At 35.8% G+C, this 21,522-nt stretch overlaps 1 protein-coding gene and 1 long non-coding RNA gene across 4 annotated transcripts in view; both read right to left on the reverse strand.

Annotated features, from left to right (window-relative positions):
- LOC103143779 (uncharacterized) overlaps positions 1-3,198 on the reverse strand; it is a 44,175-nt gene extending 40,977 nt beyond the window's left edge. Inside the window, exon 1 of the long non-coding RNA XR_001663105.1 lies at positions 2,747-3,198. This is a non-coding gene — a long non-coding RNA (uncharacterized LOC103143779). The remainder of the gene's footprint in view (positions 1-2,746) is intronic.
- A 4,215-nt stretch (positions 3,199-7,413) lies between these two features.
- On the reverse strand, positions 7,414-20,974 carry unkl (unk like zinc finger). 3 transcript variants are annotated; one of them, XM_007560463.2, is made up of 16 exons: positions 20,861-20,974; positions 20,005-20,214; positions 17,677-17,853; positions 17,289-17,422; positions 17,054-17,189; positions 16,855-16,972; positions 16,555-16,639; positions 15,390-15,556; positions 14,945-15,133; positions 14,410-14,460; positions 14,148-14,325; positions 13,958-14,047; positions 13,640-13,876; positions 13,346-13,533; positions 13,000-13,257; positions 7,414-8,890 (listed from the first exon to the last, which is right to left on the reverse strand). In XM_007560463.2, the coding sequence occupies exons 1-16, from the start codon at positions 20,923-20,925 to the stop codon at positions 8,879-8,881; spliced, it is 2,295 nt and encodes a 764-aa protein (XP_007560525.1). In that variant the 5' UTR covers positions 20,926-20,974; the 3' UTR covers positions 7,414-8,878. The 3 variants fall into 3 exon arrangements, with proteins under 3 accessions (XP_007560525.1, XP_007560524.1, XP_007560526.1); XM_007560462.2 differs by having other exon boundaries at positions 7,417-12,824; XM_007560464.2 differs by lacking the exon at positions 14,945-15,133 and having other exon boundaries at positions 7,417-12,824; positions 20,861-20,972.
- Positions 20,975-21,522: the final 548 nt, after the last annotated feature.

Genomic DNA, 21,522 nt, shown 5'->3' on the forward strand with positions numbered 1-21,522 from the left:
GATTTGAATAATTATGTCTTCTGACACGTTGCTCTTCAAATTATGATTTACTCTTACGTTATGTTCGGAAGAAAGGCTGTACAGTGGTGCAGTTGGTAGCACTGTTTTCTTGCAGCAAGAATATCTTGGGTTCAAATCTGTTTTTTGTTGTTTTGTTTTTTTTTGTGTAGTTTGCATATTCTTCTTCTGCATGTGTGGTTTATCTATATGTTCATCTCACGGTCCGAAAACTTGACTGTTGGGTTAATCGGTCTCTTTAAATTGAAATATAAGTGATGAAACTAAATTAGATACCTCATTTGTGAACTACAATACAAAAATAACTAATTTGTGGAAAATAGGAAATAAATTACAATAGAATAAGAAATTATAGGCAGGCAATCATTTTTTGGGTAATATATTTTAGAATGATTACAATTAAATAGCTTACACATTTGATCCATGTTTTAGAGACCTGGTCATAATCTATGCTCGAGCAGGTAGATATATATTAGGAAACTACAATATTACAATATTGTCATTCAATATTGTGATTAAGATATTGAGTATGTGTAACCTATATTTTGTCTCTACTCTCTTTTTCATCATCACAATGTTTCCATCACTATGAATGCATCACATCTGAAACCCAATAGTCTACTAAATATTGCATCCAAGTAGTTCTTTATAGCTCTAGTGCTGCGTGTATTGATATAGCAACGACAACTGCAATTTGATATATTATGAAGCTCCATTAATTTGCATTTTGTAAGTTTGAGCTTAGTTAGCTTATTTTTTGTATTAAATGCTGGCAACAACCAACGTGGAAATTATGCAAAGACTGTTTCTCTTAAACTGGCTTTATCAGAGCCACTAAGAAACTTAAAGTGCCATACCATGTAAGTGATATCCTACCTGTGTTGTTTTTTTTTACTGAGAATGTGTAATAAAGAAATTTCATTTCTTGAAGACAAAAGATTTTGTTGAAAAAATAAGAAGGTACAGTTGCAGATGGGTCACCAGGAGTGCTGATGTTTTTGTATCGACTTACAGTGTTCTGCTCTTGTGATGAAAAAGAAAAATCCATAATTCCTTCATCAGAGTTACCTGGAAACACATTTCTGAGAAAAAAAAACACCACTTGCACAATCTTAAAGAGCATCCTGGGACCCAAAAATGGGTCAGGTAAATCTTTTTTGCACTGGATACATTTTCACCTCTTAATTTTGTTTTGGTTCAGTTTTTATGACTGACTTAATGTTTCCTAAAAATATATAAGAAGCGGAGGGAAACCGGAATACATATCCTGGCACATGTACTCATCATACAGAAGGAGAGAAAAAGAAGGATAAGCACCGTCACTCTGTTGAGTTCACATGTAACCATGACTCATGCAAATTTGTGGGTGGAAAAACAGTCCTCTGCTCTGCAGTCCAGAAAGTCTCAAATAACTTCTCGGTATGGTTCTTATCAAAGAATCAACAAACCAAATGCAAGTATTTGATCATTATTCATTGAGCTTATCATAAACAAATCTATGATGCAGATTCTGTTGGTGACCAGCAGGGACCAGACACAAAATTCACGTAAACCAGAATGTGCCCAAGAAATCACTAAGCTGCTAAAAACTCTTCAACTGACCAAGTCTGTTGATCTTAAGCAGCCAGCTTCTGAGAAGACTGATTTACTTTATGAGTTTGCATGCGCCAAAGTAAACAAGCACTAAGTTGTTGCTTCATCTTTTTATGTCACTTTGTTTATGTATTTTTCAGCAGGCTGGCTCAGAGTCATTTAACCCTGAAGTCAAGGTTGGCCAAAAAGAGTAAACTACCTTTGCTCATCAATGTTTTACAATAAATGTGAAGGAATAAATAAAAAGAATGGACAATTCTGTTAGGTTAAAAATGAATCCCAATTTTATTTATGCTTATTTTTATATGTCAGCATTTTGTTTGTCTGTGTGGTTTAGGTTATTCAGAGTAGAACTAGTCTAAATCTTGGGCTTAGATCTGGAAACACATGAGGGTTTTGATGAAAAAGAGATCACACACTCAGGTGAGTATGGGCAGACTACAGTGGACTGTTCTGTTTGGAGTAATATATGATTACCATTAATATTAAGAGGTAGCTCTGTTTTTATTTTAAAAAAGAATCTGAATCAAAAACTATGAATAGATTTTTAATATTTCTCACTTGGAGAGTGTTGTACGTAACAGCCGTCCTGGTGTGCAAGAGCTTTTTTTTTTTAACACCAACTCCTAACAAAATAGATTCTAGACTTTGGATTTAATGTTTATGGTTTTCAGCTGATTTAGTAACAGAAACAGATTTTTAGTTGCAGCGGTAGGATGCAATACAGCTGTTAATTTAAAAAAATATTTACCCTACACTTTTTATTTGCAAAAGGATTCTTAAAACCTTGAAATTCTTCATATTTTAAACACATTACAACCACACACTTCCATGAATTTTATTTGTTTGCTTTTTTTTTGGTTATATAAGTAAGCAAGTCAGACTGGACTCATAGTGTCTGTGATTATCTTTTTTTTCATGTCCTTTCCAAAAAAATAAAAAATAAAAAATTCCAATCAAATTTTCATGTCCATTCCATTCTTAGACATCAAGATAGGTTCTTATAAACCATTTACCTGTAGCTTTGAGTGTATATTTACTGTACCAAAATATATACTTCACATTGTTATACTTCTATCAACCTTCTGCAAGGCAGAATTCAAGAACCCAAATTCATCCTCTGCCCTCAACTGACCTGTCAAATCCACAGGGAGCTCTTCTTGTGGTTTTCAGGGAGACTTGAAGCAGAAAGAGTCACAGCCAGCATCTGAACAGGTCTGCTGTCAAAATAAAGAAAGAAAAATACACTTAACAATGTAAACATTTTTTTCCCTGCACAATTCTGTTCATACACAGTTTAATAACCAGATCATCTATTTGAGTTTTTTTTTTTTAGAAGTGGGATAAAAATTATGCATCTTCTTCCACATATCAAATTAATTGCATGTCAAATGTTTTAAAAACGTTTTTAGAGGTTATTAATGATTCACCTGCATATGTGTGCAGTGCTATATATGCAATTAACTACCAAAAAGCATGGTGATATTGTAGGATTGACATTATTACTGCTTATCAATTATTTTGATGGAACCCTGATTTTTTTTCCTCAAAGCTGAGGTATATCAATTGTTTTCATTGTAGCAATTTCCAAAATTGCACTGATTTGATCTAATTATGAATAGTTAAGTTGTGATAATAAAAAAGCTTATGGGTGATGATTTATCACTAAAAAAAATCATAAAAACTAGACAATTGTAACTATCTGAACCCTCTGATCAACTGTGCGATTGATTCCAACTTATTATTATTACAAAGTCACCAATAGTTATACTCTGACTCATTTGTTTATCAAATTACTTTATAATCAGAAATTCTTTGTTTTCTCTTTTGAACTGCACTTTCAAATGACTGAACTAGAGGGAGCCTGTTTCATTGCAGATCTTTGCTGTGTGCAACAAACAAATGTACCAATATAAAACTGTAACTAAGACCGAGCTAGTTTCTTTCCTTAATAAGTTATTGATTTCACTGTTGTGTTCCTGACTAAGCTTCTTCGGGTGCTTTAAGGAAAAGTGATGCCAAGTGACAAAACATTCACTTGACACCTGTTGCCACGGCAAATTGCTGTCTGTCTCCAAACATAGGGTTTTCAGTATTCTGAGGCTGCAGAGGATGCAGCTTCAGACCTCTGCAGCCTCTCTCCTGAGACTCACCTGTCAGCAAGGAAAATCATTTAGATTTTTGCGGATGTAAAAATCTGTACATCAGGATCTGAATGTACATTTTCCTGTACATTCAGAAAAATTGTATACCATATTTAAATAGTAATTTTGACACGTTTTATGTATTATTTTCCACCTTATGTATTATTTTAGATAACTGCATTCTAGAGCCCACCTACTCTTTTTCCACATCTCCCATCAAACTGTCTGGTGCTACTACTACATTACTGTGCCATCAGAACATGTGGACAGGCCACTATTCTTCTTCTGTGGTATTTTCACATTCATTCCATTCTGCTACAGAAATAGGAGATATTTTGATTTGACCATTTTACCAGCTTGGGGCAGAACGTTGATGTTTAACCATTTACCTAACGAAAGGGAAAGTGTTGGGACATAGAGCTGCTGCTGTGAACTGAAAAGGCAGGCAAAGAAGGACGTAGGCAAAGTATATAAAAGAAGGATATGAAAAGGCACATCGCATAATTTAGTTCCCTGCCAGAAAATGAGCAAGTCTATATAAAATCCTGAAATGTGATCCCTGCACAAAAGTATGAAAAAAAACAGCTGTTAGTTTTTGAAGATAATGGATGAAAAAAAATAAGAAAAAAAATGATTAATTCACTAAGACCTTTGGTGCACCAAGGGAGGTCCTTGTTGCACCAAAGGTCTTATTAAACTAATCATTTAATTTACTAAATGATTGCTTTAATAAATTAAATAATTTAGAGCCTGGAATTACAATTTATCGGGCAGCCAATTTATCAGGGCCCATTTCCTGAATTTAGGGAGATAAATTCAGGAAATATGTTAGTGTCTTTTTGATACTGTCTTTTTAAAAATGGGTTATCGGCGATTGGCCATAAAATTGCAATCGGTGGATCCCTACTGGGAACTAGTCTGTCTACCTATTATTGAAAGGTCAGTTAATAAGGGTAATGCGTATGTTTCCAAACAAACTTTTAGCGTTAACCTATTTTCTTGCTTATAACTTTGTGATATATTTTTTAGAATATAAACAACATAGTGGACGTGGTCTGAAGTGGCTCTGCCTGAGTTGACTTGCCTCCAGGCCCAGAAGCTCAGTCCTAACGAGGTGAGGGAGCAGCTGTGCAACAGCAGTGTGGACCTTTGCGTTCTCATATTACCAGAGGTCGCTCTCAGAGAAGCCTTTCTCGTCTTCTTTGAGCATGAATGGCCTCACAAAGGTTGTCTTCCGTTTGTGAATAATGAACTTTACGCAAATTCACGGGGACGCAAATATGTGCCCTTCCTGTTACGTGGACTCCTGGCTTTGCCTCCACGGACAAAATGTGACGAAAAAACTGATGTCCCGAGAAAACTCGCCCCAGTGGTCAACCTGTTGAGGTACAACCTATTCACAACTAACCTGTCATTTCTGCTTGAATAAAATCTTGCCTAAAGCACAGTCTAGGCTTTCTCCCCTTCACTTGTATTCTTTTCCGGTAGGATTTCTACCGGACCAATCAGCAAACAGAAGAAGGAATTGTCACAGATGACGTCGATTTTCTGCGCTGTTTTAGAACTGTAGTCTGCCTGTAGTTTTAGAAATCGCAACGCACGTAGCGAAGCCATGCTAGCAATATTAAATTAACATTAACAGCCGCCTCATTCGGATCAACACTTTGTCGTGGACAGTGGTTGTTTACAATGCAGGCAATTTCCAGTAAGCTTCAGAGCTTCAAACTGGCGCATATGGGCAACATTAAACATCTCAACAGAGTCCATTAGGAAGCAGTCGTTTCTCAGCTAGTTAGCCATCAAGGACATATTAGCAATTTGTTACTGGTACCTTCAACCACCTGGAGTCACAGAACGTAGTGATGAAGTGTTCCCAGCCGACTCAAGCTTCAGCCTGACAGAAAAGTCCCACAAGAACAAAAAAAGAGAGATTAAATAGTTTTACCATGAAATATATGTAAGACCTGTGATTAATGTAATTAAGGCCAACTTGAATTTAAAAAATAAATAATTTAAAACAGAATTTTAAGGCCTTAATTTTACATGAATTTAAGGATACATGGACAGTCTGTATTAGATAGTTTTAAAACTAAGGATGTTGTTTATATTGTGTTTTCAAAAAGTTTAATTGTTTTTATCTTATCAGCAAGGAATTAATTATATAAAACCAGTTTCCCCAAAAGTGATCTGCTGTTCTGAGTTTAGCTCCGTGAAACAGACCATTGTTAGTGACAAGACTTGGATGATGCACAGTTTTGAAAGCTTGGTTGTACTTTTGACTAAATAAATTAGCTCTGTTGTTGTTTTTTCAGATACTGACTTTGTCCTCAGACCCTCTGGGCTGCATGGAACACAAACAAAGCAGCATACTGAATCTGCCCCAGAACAGCCCTTCAGCTGTGTCAATATTCGGATCAAATGGAGGTGTGGCCACTCTTTTGCTTTTAATCAAACTTGTATAAGATTAAAATACCATTTTTGTTTTATATCTCTGATGGATTCGTGCTGTAAAAAAAGAATCAAATCCTTATTCTTCAGTAATGACCTTTCAACTCCATTTAAACCAAAGCGTCTAACACTGCAGGCATCTTTAGGTTAAATATTTATAGGCTTTTGGCAGGGCCTCTCCTGGAAGTGGTGTTGAAATACGATTCCGTTCCAGGTGACCTTATAAACTGTACACAAACGTTCCACTTGCTTGTTTATTAGAACCAGGGTCCATGATATCTGCAGCCGTCTGGTACACAACCTGCCTGCTGATGCCCTCAAATGCTCCACCACACTGCCAGAGCCTTCCCGGCTGGAGACGGTAGACCAGCTGCTGAGGGCAGGCTGCCACCTTGTGGAAGGCAGATCAAGCAACCTGGACAATGCAGAGTTAACTGGTTAGAGGAGTACTCTTGGTATCATCAAGCGGGAGAGAAAAGGAAATGAAAGTGTCTTTAAAATTGCAGACTGCCAAGTTTTATCCCACAATTAGATTTCTAACGGCCACTCATCTTGTGATGGCTTATTTTTTGTCTAAAATTTTTTCAAGAGGAAACGATTGTCCCTGGCTTTAGCTCGTTCCATAAACGATATGGATTAAAAAAAACTATAATCTTATGCGCATATGTATACAATAAAAAAAACAAAAAAAAAACATTATACACACCGTCTTACCTAAAAACCAAAGAAGGTGTAATTAAAAATTCAGCTTGAAGCTGAGTTATCAAATTAATCTTTATAGGTTTGTTAACTACTGACAAAATCAGTTTTCAAATGTAGTGTAAGAAAGTTATTGTTTTTTATATGTATACACATTTTCTTAAGGCTAATCAACATAATGCCATGTTATCCATTTGACGTCTTGTCTGACGAGAGCATCGATACTGCAGTGACATAAAAGTTCCTTACATACCGTAATTTCCGGACTATAATCCGTCACTTGCTTCAGTGCGATGTGTGCTCAATAGTCTGAAAATTACTTTAATGATTTCGCGGCACCTCCTTTACGGCTATGTGTACTCTAAAAACGACAAATCCACATAAATATTTCTTTAGAAATAAATCTAAATATAATTCAAGCCACTGTTTGCCAATAAATATTTGTCCTCAACTAACATTTCAGATTCAGTGATATTTTCTGAAACTTCTCTGGACAAAAGTATTCACACAATTCGGATGAAAAATTATTTTAATTCTCAAGATGATAAAAATAATTTGTGAACTCTGTAAACCATTGCATAACTGTAGTGTAACAATTTAACAAGTGTTAACAAACTAGTAATACACTACAGTAAATGTGATACACAATCTTCAATGTAGAAAAAAAAAACATCTAATATTCTAAAGACTTGGACCTGCTTTTGTGTTCACAACACAAAAAATATCAATATACAAACAGTATAATTTCTACAATTATGAGAATAGATTTTCCTACATACCCATACAGCTTGTCACAAAGACGGGACATATTATAATCTATAAATAATGACTAAACCCACTGACATGAGATGTGGTTTTCTTAAATTTAACACAGTCTTCATTAAATTTCCCATGTTACCCTGAAAAAAAGTAGATTTCTTTAAATGATTTCAATCTGACAAATAGAAACTTGAAAACTTGCATTTTTAAGGTTCTAATATATTTTATTGAATAGCAGTTCACAACTAAATGCTACATCATAATCAATTAACTGTGCTTCATAATACCTAGTCTATTAGTTGGATATCTAATTTAGAACAATACATTCATTAATTCTTGGCTTTGATATTAAAATAACATGTCATAAATTTCTAGAGTACATAAACCCAGCTGGTTCCACGTTTAGATTAATTTGACTTCCTACTAATAGTTTTGCTTAATTTGAACAGCTCCAAACATCAAACTCATATAAATGTACAAGATTGCATAAATCTGGCTCCATTTTCATAAAGGTTAAGAAGAAAAATAAAATAAAATTTTAAAAAAAGACACCACAAGTAACAACAATGCAACACAGATCAAACTATTCCAATGTAGAGCAGAGCATCATGATACATGTATTAATATTCATTTACAAGTCTTTCTATTTGGTGCTTCTCATTACAACAAAAATAAAGACATTTTGGTGTCAAATACCTCATTCAGAACAAATAATTCAGGAAAATTCAGTGGTTATCTATAGTTGGGGTTGTTGATCCTGTATGGCAAATACAGACAAAGATTGGCAGAGAAAATTACTTATTTTTTTTTATAACATCATCAAACTGCTGAGACAAGTCTCATTAACTAAGCAATTTTCCTTTCAGTTCACATGGCCTAAATGCTCAGGACCATAAGCAATCACATTGTGGTCCACAAAAATTATTGTAAGGCACTAAAATTTTGATTCTGATTAGTGATGTATGTCCTCTTAAGTCAATTAACAATATGTAATTATTAAAGGCACAGATTTGTTTGAAATTAATTGGTCCATTAAGAGATAAAATAAGGAGGGAGGGACGCAGACTCGTAAGCTGCACAAACCAAATGAGTACCCATTTATGTATTTTTTTTTTTTCTTTTTTAAGAAGCAGGCCAAGTGGATTTCTTGATAGACTTAAGACACCCACAGCAAATCAGTTAAACTTTTGTCTGTATCTGTCATCGATGCTTCACAATCATTGTCTGTCCTGGGAAAAAAAAAAAAAAAAGTAAATTTGACCATCACTTCAACAAATAAACAAAAAATATATAGATTAACACAGAAAGCACCTTACAGTCATTGTAGGCCTGCTATAACAATCAAAGTGCAAGCCCACTAATTCAATAACTATTTAGATAAAGCAAAGTCAAACGAGATTTTTTTTTTTTAACACAGTACTGTAGTGAAGTTTATATGGCCACTTCAGAAGCACAAAGATCAATTTACCAAAACATTTTCTTCACTGCAGACAACAATTAAACTGACACTGAATTTGCACTTAAAGTCAGCCAGCAGAGAAAAATCTGGCATCAAACAAACATTTTGTGAGGATTGGACTCATGCAGTTTTGAACATGTGTGCATAAACTTGTAAGTAAATTTAGGTAGGAAACCAAAGGATTTCATCTATTAAGGTTCTAGGTGATGTACCTCTTTTATTCAACAAATTTAGACTTCTAGTAGAAGTTAAAACAATTAAGAGTAGTGGAGAGAGAGAGAGAGAGAGAGAGAGAGAGAAAAAAAAAGAAAATCAATGCAAGTCTTTGGTAAAACTGAAAAGTCCATTAGACGCCTAAGCAAAATGAGTTACTGACTCCAAGAGAATTTACATCCTACTGAATAAACATTAAAGCAAAAATCCATCCAAAAACAGAATTTCAGCTGCTCTTAAATGTTGGTCCTTCTTACAAATATCCTTTGTGCTTTCAACTACCATAAAAAAAACAGCTTATCTGGCCAAGGCTAGAGCATTATTTCAATTCTGTTCAAGGGTTGATTTTTCCCTCTACAGTGCACGCTATTTGGACAGCTACTAACACACCACTTTGGTTCATTTTGACATTTTCACACAAGACATCTTTAGCATCGTTGGCTCCACAGACAAAACAAAACAGACCAAAGGACTCTGTGAATTAGCTGCACTGTACACCCCTATCCAGTATACAGAAGATAACAAAGCCAACAAAAAATGATAGAATTTCATCAATTAATATAAAAAGAAAACACAATCTATAGTAGTACAAGTCAATGACATCATTTTAAGTGACTTACAAAAGTACTGAGAATGTTTTCTCGAATGGATTTACAAACGAAGTCAATCAAAAAAAAAAAATTAAGATGCATAAGAGATTTTTTTTATAGGTAATAAAATCTGAGTGGAGGTACAACATTCAAACATCTAAATGTATAAGAAGAAACTACATTAATACCTTTTCCAATAGCAGCGAAGCTTGCAGAAGTAATTAAGCCTTACTTACTTTATTATAAGTGAATACAAATAACCTGGCAGTGTGACACAGTGCAGACATGTTTAGTACTTTCTTTTGTAAGTGGTAGCTATATCGCATAACATGCAATACCAGAAGAGTTAAGCCTGCATTATATGCTGTAATATGGTCATAAAAATGCAATAAAGTTTATAATATTTTTCCTCTGAGTTGCTTAATTGTCATTTGTGAGAATGTAAACAATGCATTATCCCATATTCATAAGTAGCAAAAAGTGTACTTCGAGATACATGATTTTCTACTGTTTTAAAGCAAGAATAAAAAGTTTTTCTTTTTTCTTTTTACACAGTAGAAGGTCATTTCAGATAGAGAAACTCAAGCACAAGTCCTATGCAAAATCCGCCTCATGCTCAAAATTTTTCATTTACTGCAGAAATCTTTCAGGAAAAATAAGTAACTAAACTGCTAAAAAAAAAAAAAAGCATTTTGCAAGTTTCTCTACAAATTTCATACGTCCTAAACTTGCATACTCCCAAATGTGAAAATCGTAATACCTAATTCCAAATAGTTAAGCTGCACCAAAAGAGCACCACAACCAAGGAATGAGCTGCTGGCTGGTTAAGTTGGAGGAGAGTATGAAGGTTTTATTATTATTTTTTATATTTTTTTTAAGGGTGAAGTCAGGACACAGGCACTGACAGTTTAAGTTCGAAATGTTCTTTTTTTAATCTGCAGAAATACTTACTGGAATTTGGCCTGAAATATTGGAATATACTCATACACATGTAGTCATAAACATGTCAATACTGTTGCAAAGTTAAACACGCAGAAACCTGTGCACAAACTTCGACTACTTGTGTGTTTTTTTTTTGTTTTTTTTTTGACAATTCTATACATAACCTTTAAAACTAAGGCAAGGCACTTTAGAGTCAGAGGCCGATATGTTCTAGACAAAGTCAAGAGGCTAGATTCCTACAAAAAGAAAAAGAAAGAAAAAAATCACCACTTTAGGCTTATACCAAATACATTACATGCTTCTCTAATGAATAGTTGTTTTTTTTAATTTCTACATAACAAAATGTACTGATTGAAAAACAGCCTTTAACATGTAGCATGTGCCTTACTGATATTACAGCTGCTGGTTATGCCTACAATGCAGTTTTAATTTGCACTTAATTGATTAAAATTTTATAAATCTAACTACAGTAGAAACTATTTAAGTACTTTTCTATGAAATTTTAATATGCAGAACCATGCTGTGATTTAACAATATGAAACAAGAAATATTCAAATGTTTCACAGTACACACAGAAGCTTCAGACATTAGCTTATGTAAAAAAACAAACAAACAAAAAAACAACAAAAGTATAAATCTAAAACAAGACAATAGAATACCTACAAAACCGCTTGAAGCAAATTACTATATACCCATTAGTAAAGTCCCAGGTTAACAAAGTGCTCTTAATAGGAAATCAAACTTCTTTAGAAACTTGGTCAAAATAATGATGTTTGACTGGTTGCATATAAAAAATGGTTAAATAGTTATTGTTTTTCAAATTGATTTTATTTGCACATGAACAATTTTAATCTGTTGCACTCCTTATTCAAACAGTACTAATAAATGTGTTTCTTTTACTAGTGCAGAATACTTTAATAATTTTTTTTAATTCGTTCAAATCAAATACATGTCACTGTTTGAGGATCATCTGTGTGTTTAAAACGAGTTATTTCAATTTCAGGGCTTAAACTTCAGATGTTCCGCGAAATTTTAAATACAGGACTAATTAAGCAAAATGTTTTTTTTATTTTTTTTATTTACAAGCATTTCTCTTAAAGACACATTTGCGTTTTGCCCATTTTATGTTAAAACCCCAAGTTACCATGTATGTTGAGGCTGCCATTTACTAGTTATTTGTTGAGCTAATTCTGATTATAACAATGCATCAAAGTAAATAAACACCGACATTAGCTTCATACTGGTTTCTAAAATATCCACTGAAAAACTACAGTTACAACCCCTTCAAATATATATCGAGGCAACTTCAAGTTCTTCCAGATTTCAGAATGCTGCCAGTAAACAGTAAAAACCAAATCCCATTAACACAAACCCACACAGATTTGAGCGAGAAGACCTCACCGTGTTTACTGGTTAAACTGGGTTAACCTCAGGTCAGGTTTGTGAATCACAATTGTACTTATGTTTTTTTTTTTAAAGAATCATCATAATTTGAACTTAGCCAAAATGTAAGCATGATGTCTGCATCTACAGAACAGATTTTTTTACTTAAGTGTCTGAGTTGTGATAGTAGACATGAGTCATGGGCGGGGAACTAATGTAACATGTACATAACGTGAGCAAAAACAAATGAATTCCATATATGTAACCTTAGTTATAATACTATCAGTTTTGTCAGTCAAACATCATTTTATTTGAATATATTTTAACCACTACAAGAAATTTGTTGTTTAGAAAATGCATTATCTATTAGTACTTTTCCAAAGGGCTAAGTCTTTAAATAGTACCTTGAGTTACTGTACATCACCACTTTAATATTTTTGTTCTACAATAAGGGCATTCTGTTTTACTAGGCGCACAGGTCTCGCATAATACATAATGTTGGCAAGGTTGCAGAACAACGCAACGATCATGCTTTTGGCAAACTATACATTTCTTTGACTGAAGCTGAAATATTACCTGTTGGGGGAAGAAGAGAACTGGGATCAGCTGCAACCCAGGAAATTACAACTCATGTAGATTTGCAAAAGAAGCATGCTTGATGACAGACATTGACGTGTGGAACAGCTGGATGAGCCGTTTCAAAACTATGCAGTTGCTACAAATGAAATGTGTGAGGTCTAGGCTTTCTTACCCCATCTATAAGGTCTAGGTCATTACGTAGCTGACTCTGGATAGAGTGAAGCTTTGACAAGGGGAGCTGCTCCAGCTCTCCATAGCTACGGAGAAGAGGTGTTCCGGGGGTGCGACAAAGCATATCAAAGTTCCCCTTGAGCTCCTTCAGCTTGCGCTCCGTTTCTTCCCATTTCTGCTCTGCCAGCTGCCGCTCCGCCTCAGCGGTCTTCGCTTGTTCCTTTGCTTCAAGAGCATCCTTCTGACAAGCTTCACAAGCCTGGAACAAAGGCAGGTGTTTTGTTAGAAAAAAAACAAAAAAAACAATAAGAACCTTTTATTAATAAAAGATCATTTAACACACTTACTTGTTTGACTTGATGCCAGGCCTCCTCCCATTGCTTGATCTTCCTCTTGGCTTCGTCCAGCTCTCTAAAAAGACGTGCCACATCCGCACTGCTGGTAGTGGAGGTTAGGGTGCTAAAAACTGGTGACGGACTTGGTGAGAAGCTGCCACTTACAAAGTCCCAAATGTTGCTAGCTCCTCCATTTAAGCCTAAAAAAAAAAGCATGGTTAAACATTATCATTTAAGAAAGTTTCTAACAAATGCTGAATATTCTCAAATCCACTTGAGACAAAGTATCTACTGCAACCAGCTTACCCAGAGAGTTCTGGGAAGAAGAGGTGGGTGTTCCCAGTAAGCCATGTTCTTGTTTGGCCAGCATGTTTGAAGGCTGATTTGGCTGGGAAATGGTCCCAGAAAGCAGAGACTGTGACAGCGACTGGGACAGGGAGCTTAGTGGGGAGGTGGAAAGTGATGATGAGGAGTTAAACGAGGACGAACGCGCCAGAGACCCTGGAATGTTGACAGGAGCAGATCCACCAAGCACCCTGTGACCTAAAGGAAAAACGAAGGGTCAGAGAATTAGCAGCCGTTTGAGCCAACAGCCAACAGATTGCTTAAACAGACGCGCCTTACTTGTCAGTCCTAAACCGCCCTCTTGGTCCTCTAGTTCTTTTTCAAGAGAGGCAACATTGATATCACTAAACTTGAGGTCCAGCGCTGACCCTGAAGGGACACAAAATAAATCTGATTAAAAATTTAAAACAAACAAAAAAAAAAAAAGGTACATTTTCTCCTCGTTTTTACCTTTTACGCACACACTTACCAATGACAGACTCCACTGTGTTGCTTCCTGGATAGAATGGAGTAGCTTTTGCATTCATTGTTGATAAGGTGGTGGGTGAAGAGCTGTCCGAGCCAATACTAGAGGCCAAGCTGGATGTTATGCTGGAGGTAAAACTTGATGCCAAAGGGTTCCCCACAGAGAATACAGTGTTTTGTGTCTAAAAGTCGAACACAGGAAGCACAGCTTTTATTATCATGCTCTTAAAGTAAAACAAAACGTAGAAACCCATAGAGATACAAACCTGCTTGTCTTGGTCCATCAATTTGTGATCCATGTGTCCCTTGCTCTTAATCTACAGATGAACAAGTGACACAAAAGCAACAAACTTCAGCAATATAAGAGGTCATCCACATATCTAGTGTTCATAGAGACGAAAGATGATACAGAGAGAACAGGTTAAAGATATATTTTGCCTTACTTCTGACTTCTTTCAATTTGTACCACAAGATAAGATTACAAACATCATTTAAGCAAAATTTCAAATGTACAAATTCGTCAGCTGTCACAGTAAAAATATCACTATTTACAGCTTAAATAAAACTCAAAAATGCTCCATATTAAATTACAAAAAGCTAAATCGACACTTTTCTTCTGGTATTCTGAAACCCAGAATGACCAACAAGCTATAGTAGGAGAGATGAAATGGCTTAAAAAATGAAATTAAAATGACAGTGTGACAAAAAAAAAAAAGGCAAAATAAATTCCAGTTGTAAAAATATCCTAAATTGGTAGGGTATTATTCCTTTTCCAGATCTGAACAGAGTGATTCTATGTACCTGATCCTCACGTTCAAAGCCGGGAGCTTTGGGATAGTTAGGCGTCAGGGGGAAGACACTGGATGTGGCGGACTCTGAACATAAACTAGCATTAGTTAGGGGTATTGGCCTGCTGATGGATCCCACTGGGGATAACAAACTGTCGCTTCCTGAGCTTGGTGTTACAGTGGAGTTACTAGAACATGAAACCTGAGAAAGAGAAGCGCACATGACTTCAACAAAATGATGAGCAAAAATAACAAATGAAATAAAAACAGCTTTTTCAGACAAACTACTCTGAAGAATGAAATGAAATGATGTAAAGATTGAGCAATGAAATGTGAAAATTAAAAAAAAAAAAAAAAAAAAAGGCATGTATGATAAATATGAGATATACAAAACTAAAGAACCTTAATTCCGCCTGGTAATTTTCCTACCACAGAACTGAAAACTGGAGGAAACATACATGTCCTACTTGTCCGTTGCTACTGGTTGCGTTGGTGCTGGGGTGAGCTCCACTGTTCCACTCAGAGATTGGACACTCAGAAAACTGCTGGGAGCCCAGCTGGGACTGTGAACTTGAATGTATTGCCGACAGCAATGAGTTCATGGTCTCTTCTGTAGAAGGAATTCCTGAAAAGAACCGAAGAACGTCACTAATCTAAACTGTCAGTAAAATAAACTTTCACTCTTTTCACACTTTGGTTGCAGCTTTTGTTTACAGTTGAAAAACACTAGAAGGTGTTGAGTGGAGAATTATTGTGGTTACAAATAGCAACACACATTTAAAGGGATACAAATTGTAACTAGAAAAAGCAGAGTGCAACATGTTTCACCTTTGACACATGCATGCAAATTTAGTTTTTGGGGACTACCCCCAAATGTAATCTTTAATGTCCTACTTGGAATCATGGTATAAAGTTATTCACAGAAATATATTATGAATAAACTACCTGAGCTCTTTAATTTGCCCAGAATTCAAATTTAGTTCTAACACAATGTTACTATCAGTAGAAGTCAAGTTTATTCGTTTAGCTCTTTTCAGCAACAAGGCAATTTAAAGTGGTTTACATAATAAAAACATAACACAATGCAATGGCAAAATAAAGATAAGTAGTGAAAAGTTGCAATTCACACTAGAATTAATCCAAGTTGCAGTATTTATCAGTCAAAGCTGCTCTAAATAACTCAGTGTTTCAGCAGTTTGTTCCAGATTAGAGGAGCATACAAACTAAATCCTGGATAGATGCACAGTTCTCCTGTAGATCCAAAGCCCTGAGTGTAAATGTTTTTTGTGAGTGGACATTTTTTCCAAACAGCCAAACTTGTGCTTGATGTATGTACGAGAAACATAGCCCCGTAGCCTACTTTCAGCCAGCTGACCGCCAGTGTGCAACAGTTGGAGAAGGAGGAGTACTGAGTTTAGACACTATGAAAAAATTCTGGTCATTCATTGAATCTCACCAAAGGAGATTTAAACCATCAAAATGGTATAAGGAAAACTTGGATGCTCTTTAAATTTAAGGGCAGTAACTGGTCCATGCCTAGTGTCTGGTTTTACAGATTATAAGGTTTGCTAATCCCATTCTAAAATAATAATGGTAATTTTAACTTCCTAACATTATACTTACTTTCTACATGTGCAAATGCACAAAATGGTCCTCTAGGACAATATCCTGTTTGCCGTTTATCGTTGCATTTGGTGGATTTGTAGATCTGGAACAAAGGGAAAAAAAAAACAATCAAATATTAACAATGCAAAACAAATCCAAACTTGATTAGACGACCTCAATTATGCGTCACAATAAAAACTTGGTTTAAGAACCATTTCTGGCAGAATCTAAACTTACAAACTCTTTAGATCTTAAATGTTAGTTTAATGAACTAAATAATTTTCTTTTCACTGATTAAAACAACAACATCTCACTCACCTCTGGGTGAAACTGCTGTTCAGTACGAGAGTGACAATACTGGCAACTGTCTGCACTGTCACACTTTGATGGCTCACCCCATTCATCACCATGTTTCACGTTAGGGCAAGGAGTTGACCTGCATGACCAGAATCACAAACGTTTCAATGCCATTATGGACACACCATAATCTTTTCATTGTTAATAAACAGCTGCTCACCTGTACTTAAACTTCCGTGGATTTCGCCTCCGATCCCTACTATTGTGGTAATGGGGACACGCGTAGCCCTGTCTGCATAGTCTTGGTGGCTTAGTACACTGATCTGTTTTATAATTGGCTAAAACAAAGTTGGTATCTGCAAAAGGAGAAAAATAAGGTTCAGTCAAGTTTGATCATTTACAACTACAGTGGGCTTTTATTGTAGCCTTTCTCCATGCAAGTGTGTGATACTCACCTTTCCATCGGGGATCTTCAGTCAGAGTTTTCTCAATCATAGCCTGGCTGGCCAGTACACCAGGCTGCAGGTCAGGGATGCCTTCCCCAGATCCCAACTGGCCATTCTGCAGGGCCTCTTGTGCTTGTATCTCTCTGTGAACAAAAATAATAATAATAATAATAATAATAATAATAATTTCACTCTTATAACTTAAAAACAAAATACTACAAATATTCCATATGCTGTGAAAAGAACTGTTGAGAAATATCTTTTTTTTCCCCTTCAATTATTATTTGCTTTAACATTTTAATGTTATTCCTTTCCCTCTCAGTTAAAGGTCTGTAAAATGGGTTTTCTTGTTGCACTATGCACATGAGAAAAGGTCATCACTTGCTTTACACGTCACCTGATATCGTAGACCGGAGGTCGGAGATCATGTGGTCCGTGAGCAAAAGCACAGTGGAGGCCATTCTTCACACAATGCCCTCGAGCGTCCGTCTCATGGATACAAGTGCCAGTCTTGTAATATCGTAGATGGTACTTGCGCTCTGTGTCACCAGTGGTGCGGTGTAAATATGGGCAGCTAAGGAAGCAAGCGCACAGAAAATGCTGATATTTAATCAACTAGCTGAAATGAAAACATTTTCATAAGAACAACTTGACTTCAAGTGCAAAGAAAAAAATGTTTGTCTGAAACTTTAGGAAAACATAATTTGTCAAGATAATTAAGTAGAAAGACCAAAACCATTCATTTGTGTACAGGGACTTCATATCTTCATAAATGGAAGAAACTATTCTAGTTGCAGATTTTTATTTTTTTCCACAGATCATGCTTTAAAGCTTAAGGAAATGTGCGACCAGCAAGCCTATTGAATAAACCAATTTTTTTCTTTCTTGAGCTAGAGTTGCTATAGCAACACACAAGGTCATACAAAAATAGCTTTTAATACAGAGCAGGAACTGTAAGGATTGCAGTGTACTGTATACGTTTCATTAATCTAGAAAACTGATAAACATTCAGTTAATTGATCGGGTGCTCTTAATTAGCTGTCATAGATCAAAGCTGCACTAATTGGTGAGGCACTGTCAGCCCTTTTAAAATTTCCTCTACATAGTCATTTTAGCAGGCAATTCTGAAACAATTTCTCTTAAAATAAGAATTTAGCAAATACTTTCCTCTGTTTTAGCAAACAGCAAAATGTGTTTACAAGGAAATGAATGAAGATAAATACACATCTTACTGCAAACGGTATGGTGGGAAAGTAGCACTTTTGAAAATGTGATGTTTTGAGAAAAATTTCGTAAGCTTTGCCAGAAAAAAACATAATAAAGGCTCCAATAAATGTTAGAAAATGTCAAGCTGGTCAAATAAAAAGCAAATCAGAAATAGAAATTAATCATGCAACATAAATCTTATCTGCTGTGAAATGTTGTTGAATGTAGAAAAGATATATATATATTTTATAAAAATATTAACTGTATTTTGCTTTAGAGTAATTCAACGTCACTTCACTTCCCTCTCCTAAAAACAGCCACATCTGCTTTGAGGGAGAAGACAGACACCACGGTTTGAATGAGACTCAACGCAACTGGTGGGCAGCTCAGTGCGATAAAGGTGCAAAATAATCAAACTAGTTTGTTTTAGTTGTTAAAATATCATGCCAGATTAAAAAAAATAGTTGAGCTAAACTATTATAATGACTAATTTGCAAAATTATAGAAGTAGAGAAAAATGTTCAAGAAAAGGGAGGTTCCATGAAGGCAGTCTGAAATGACATATTATTTATTGTTTAACTTGTCCGCCATGTCACCTGAAACTTACAAAACAGTTTTGTAGCAGCGTATGTATTGCTCTATTGTGCCTTTTTTGCATTCATTCCCATAGTAAAGGTCTGCTTTCCCCAACAGAGGGTGTGGTCATTTTACAAGGGCTATATACCTGGATCTGGATGAAGCAGACCTTCCTGACTGACGTCTGACAAAAACAGCTTGATGTAGTTAAAGAATTTTTCACTTTTAAACAAATGAATCTTCTTTCAGATCACATTTTCAAATACCTATACAACAAAAATTAACAGTGGGCACACTTGCAGTTTTGCGCTGGGGTTTTGACAGTTTTTCCTATTACTTAAAGTGAATGGAAAACCCTTTTTGTCATTGTAAATAACATACACAATAAACTATTTGGAAGACAGAGAATATTCTGTTATTTTTTTTCCATTCCTATTTGCAATATAACACAAGCTTATTGCTAAAATTTTGTTCAGACCAAAAACATTAAAATGACCATCATTAACGTATCAATGCATTTTTCTAAAAATGTTTATTAAATATCATTTTCCAAATTTTCCATTACAAAATGTTAAACAGTTTCTGAAATTGAGTATTTTAATGACTTCACCATGACATTTTACAGATTTCAATATTTATAAATGTAGGGACATTCATAACCCCAGAATTTCATCTTTTAACAAGTCGCATGCATGACATAACATTATGCAGTTTTAATAACACTCTTTCAAAAAAGATTGTTTTAATATCAACCTGTATTGGTAACTTGCAAAAGTTCACTCTTTGAAGCTTTAAACAGAATCTATGGCCACTAAAGCAAAATAAACAGCCGACTTACAAATAAAACGTATTTAGGACGTGGTCAAAAGGACTCCTATTACCACATATGAAACGGACACTCCCACCTCTGTGCAACTTGGTGTTTATTGGAATGGAGACTTACTCATCTCCATCTGGGCAGATGCCTGTGGTCTCATCGTATTTCGTGCAGTACACGTCTGGACTGTAGTTAAAAGTCCCGTCTCTTCTCCTGATGGGTCGCCTTCGTCGCTGGTTTAGGAAATGCCAGTGAAAGCAAGTAAAGGGTCTGTGCTGCGTACACTTGTGCTGGAGGAACAACGGGCACTGCTCCGTCCTGAACTCCTTCAAGTATCTGCGACAGCGAGAGGAACAAACCAAAGTAGTCTCGTTAGCCGAGCTTAAGAACGGCTTTCCAGCCACCACCGAGTGGACGAAAGCAAAAGGGAAAAACACAGTGATGCGTCGTGTTTGGTTGGTCGTGCTGTAGCTTACTACTACGGAGTATTTTGGGTCGCTAACGTTGGCTTCGTTATTCTGAGCGCTAGCTACGCATTGTTTTTCACGTACCACTTGTTCACAACATCTGAGCGTACGTCTATAACTGTGCGTAGAAAGAAGGAACTTAAAATAAGGCCGAGCTATTTACAAGCAGAATGGTTAGCGAGTTCTTGGCTAATCATTTAGCAAGCCGAGAAGTCTGAATAATGCTTAATACATAATTCAAAACTTGATTCAAAAAGGTTAATCATCCAACAACGGTCTATTCGGCAGCAAAGCAAATGAATACGTCCGTCTTCCCTGTCTTGGCGCTGGTGTTGTTAGCAGTCGTTGTTTGCCATGTAACGTAAGGCAGTCACAAAGCCAGGAAAAGCACCATGTTTTTAACGCACATACGAGAGTTGAGGAATGCCAGACGTGCAAACGCGTAAAGGTGCATGCGCAGCTGGCATTTTTTACAACAATTATTTTCCCTAATACTTCGCAGCAGCGTTACTCACGTATAGTGGGTAGGTTTCTCGGTTTGAGGAGACGCATTGGCCGCCGTTTTCGAAACCGACGGCATTTTCAGTCAAAACAATGAAGTGCGCATGCGCTCGGATCTGTTGCTCGTCTGCGGGCACGTCCGCCTGCACGACAACACTGCAAACGACCACACGGACGTAAGGAAGCGCAGAAAAACATTAGAAAGCTACGTCTTATTGCTACCGAATAGAGTGAAGTTTTTTTTTTCTTTGAGTGGAGATATTTAGAAAGCGTATTTATTTATAGATCAATAAATAAATAGAGGTTACAAATTGGTTAAAGTTGCCTAAGTTGTTTAAATCACATGACCTGATTCATGTGTGAGTTGTTACTTTTCAGTTTATCACGTGACATTTTCCTTTTGGACTCAAAAGTATTTTACCGCCTCATTTGAAAACAATAATTAATATAAAGTTATTTGTGAATGCCTTAATGGTGTTATGGTGCATATTAAATATAGCGGGCGCTCTTGTTTGTCAGCTAAAGGATGAAAGACAGCAAAGATAAAACCAAATCCTGCCAGGACGGCTGAACTTTATTTCTGGTTCATCTGACTTGATGACAGACTGCCAAGGCCAGTGAATACTAAACTTAAATTAAATTAAAAGGTGCCTCAATAAACCGCACATTTATGCAA

This window comes from Poecilia formosa, unplaced genomic scaffold, assembly GCF_000485575.1.
Source record: "Poecilia formosa unplaced genomic scaffold, Poecilia_formosa-5.1.2 Scaffold115, whole genome shotgun sequence".
Classification (NCBI taxonomy): Eukaryota; Metazoa; Chordata; class Actinopteri; order Cyprinodontiformes; family Poeciliidae; genus Poecilia; species Poecilia formosa.

Excerpts from the sequence above, each read along its gene's own strand:
- unkl (XM_007560462.2), bottom strand. The coding sequence starts at position 20,925 with ATGCCGTCGGTTTCGAAAACGGCGGCCAATGCGTCTCCTCAAACCGAG. Across the intron at positions 17,190-17,288 it reads TGAAGATCCCCGATGGAAAG|ATACCAACTTTGTTTTAGCC; the intron begins GTGAGTATCACA and ends CTCCTTTTGCAG. Across the intron at positions 13,258-13,345 it reads CCTGGCATCAAGTCAAACAA|GCTTGTGAAGCTTGTCAGAA; the intron begins GTAAGTGTGTTA and ends CCTTTGTTCCAG.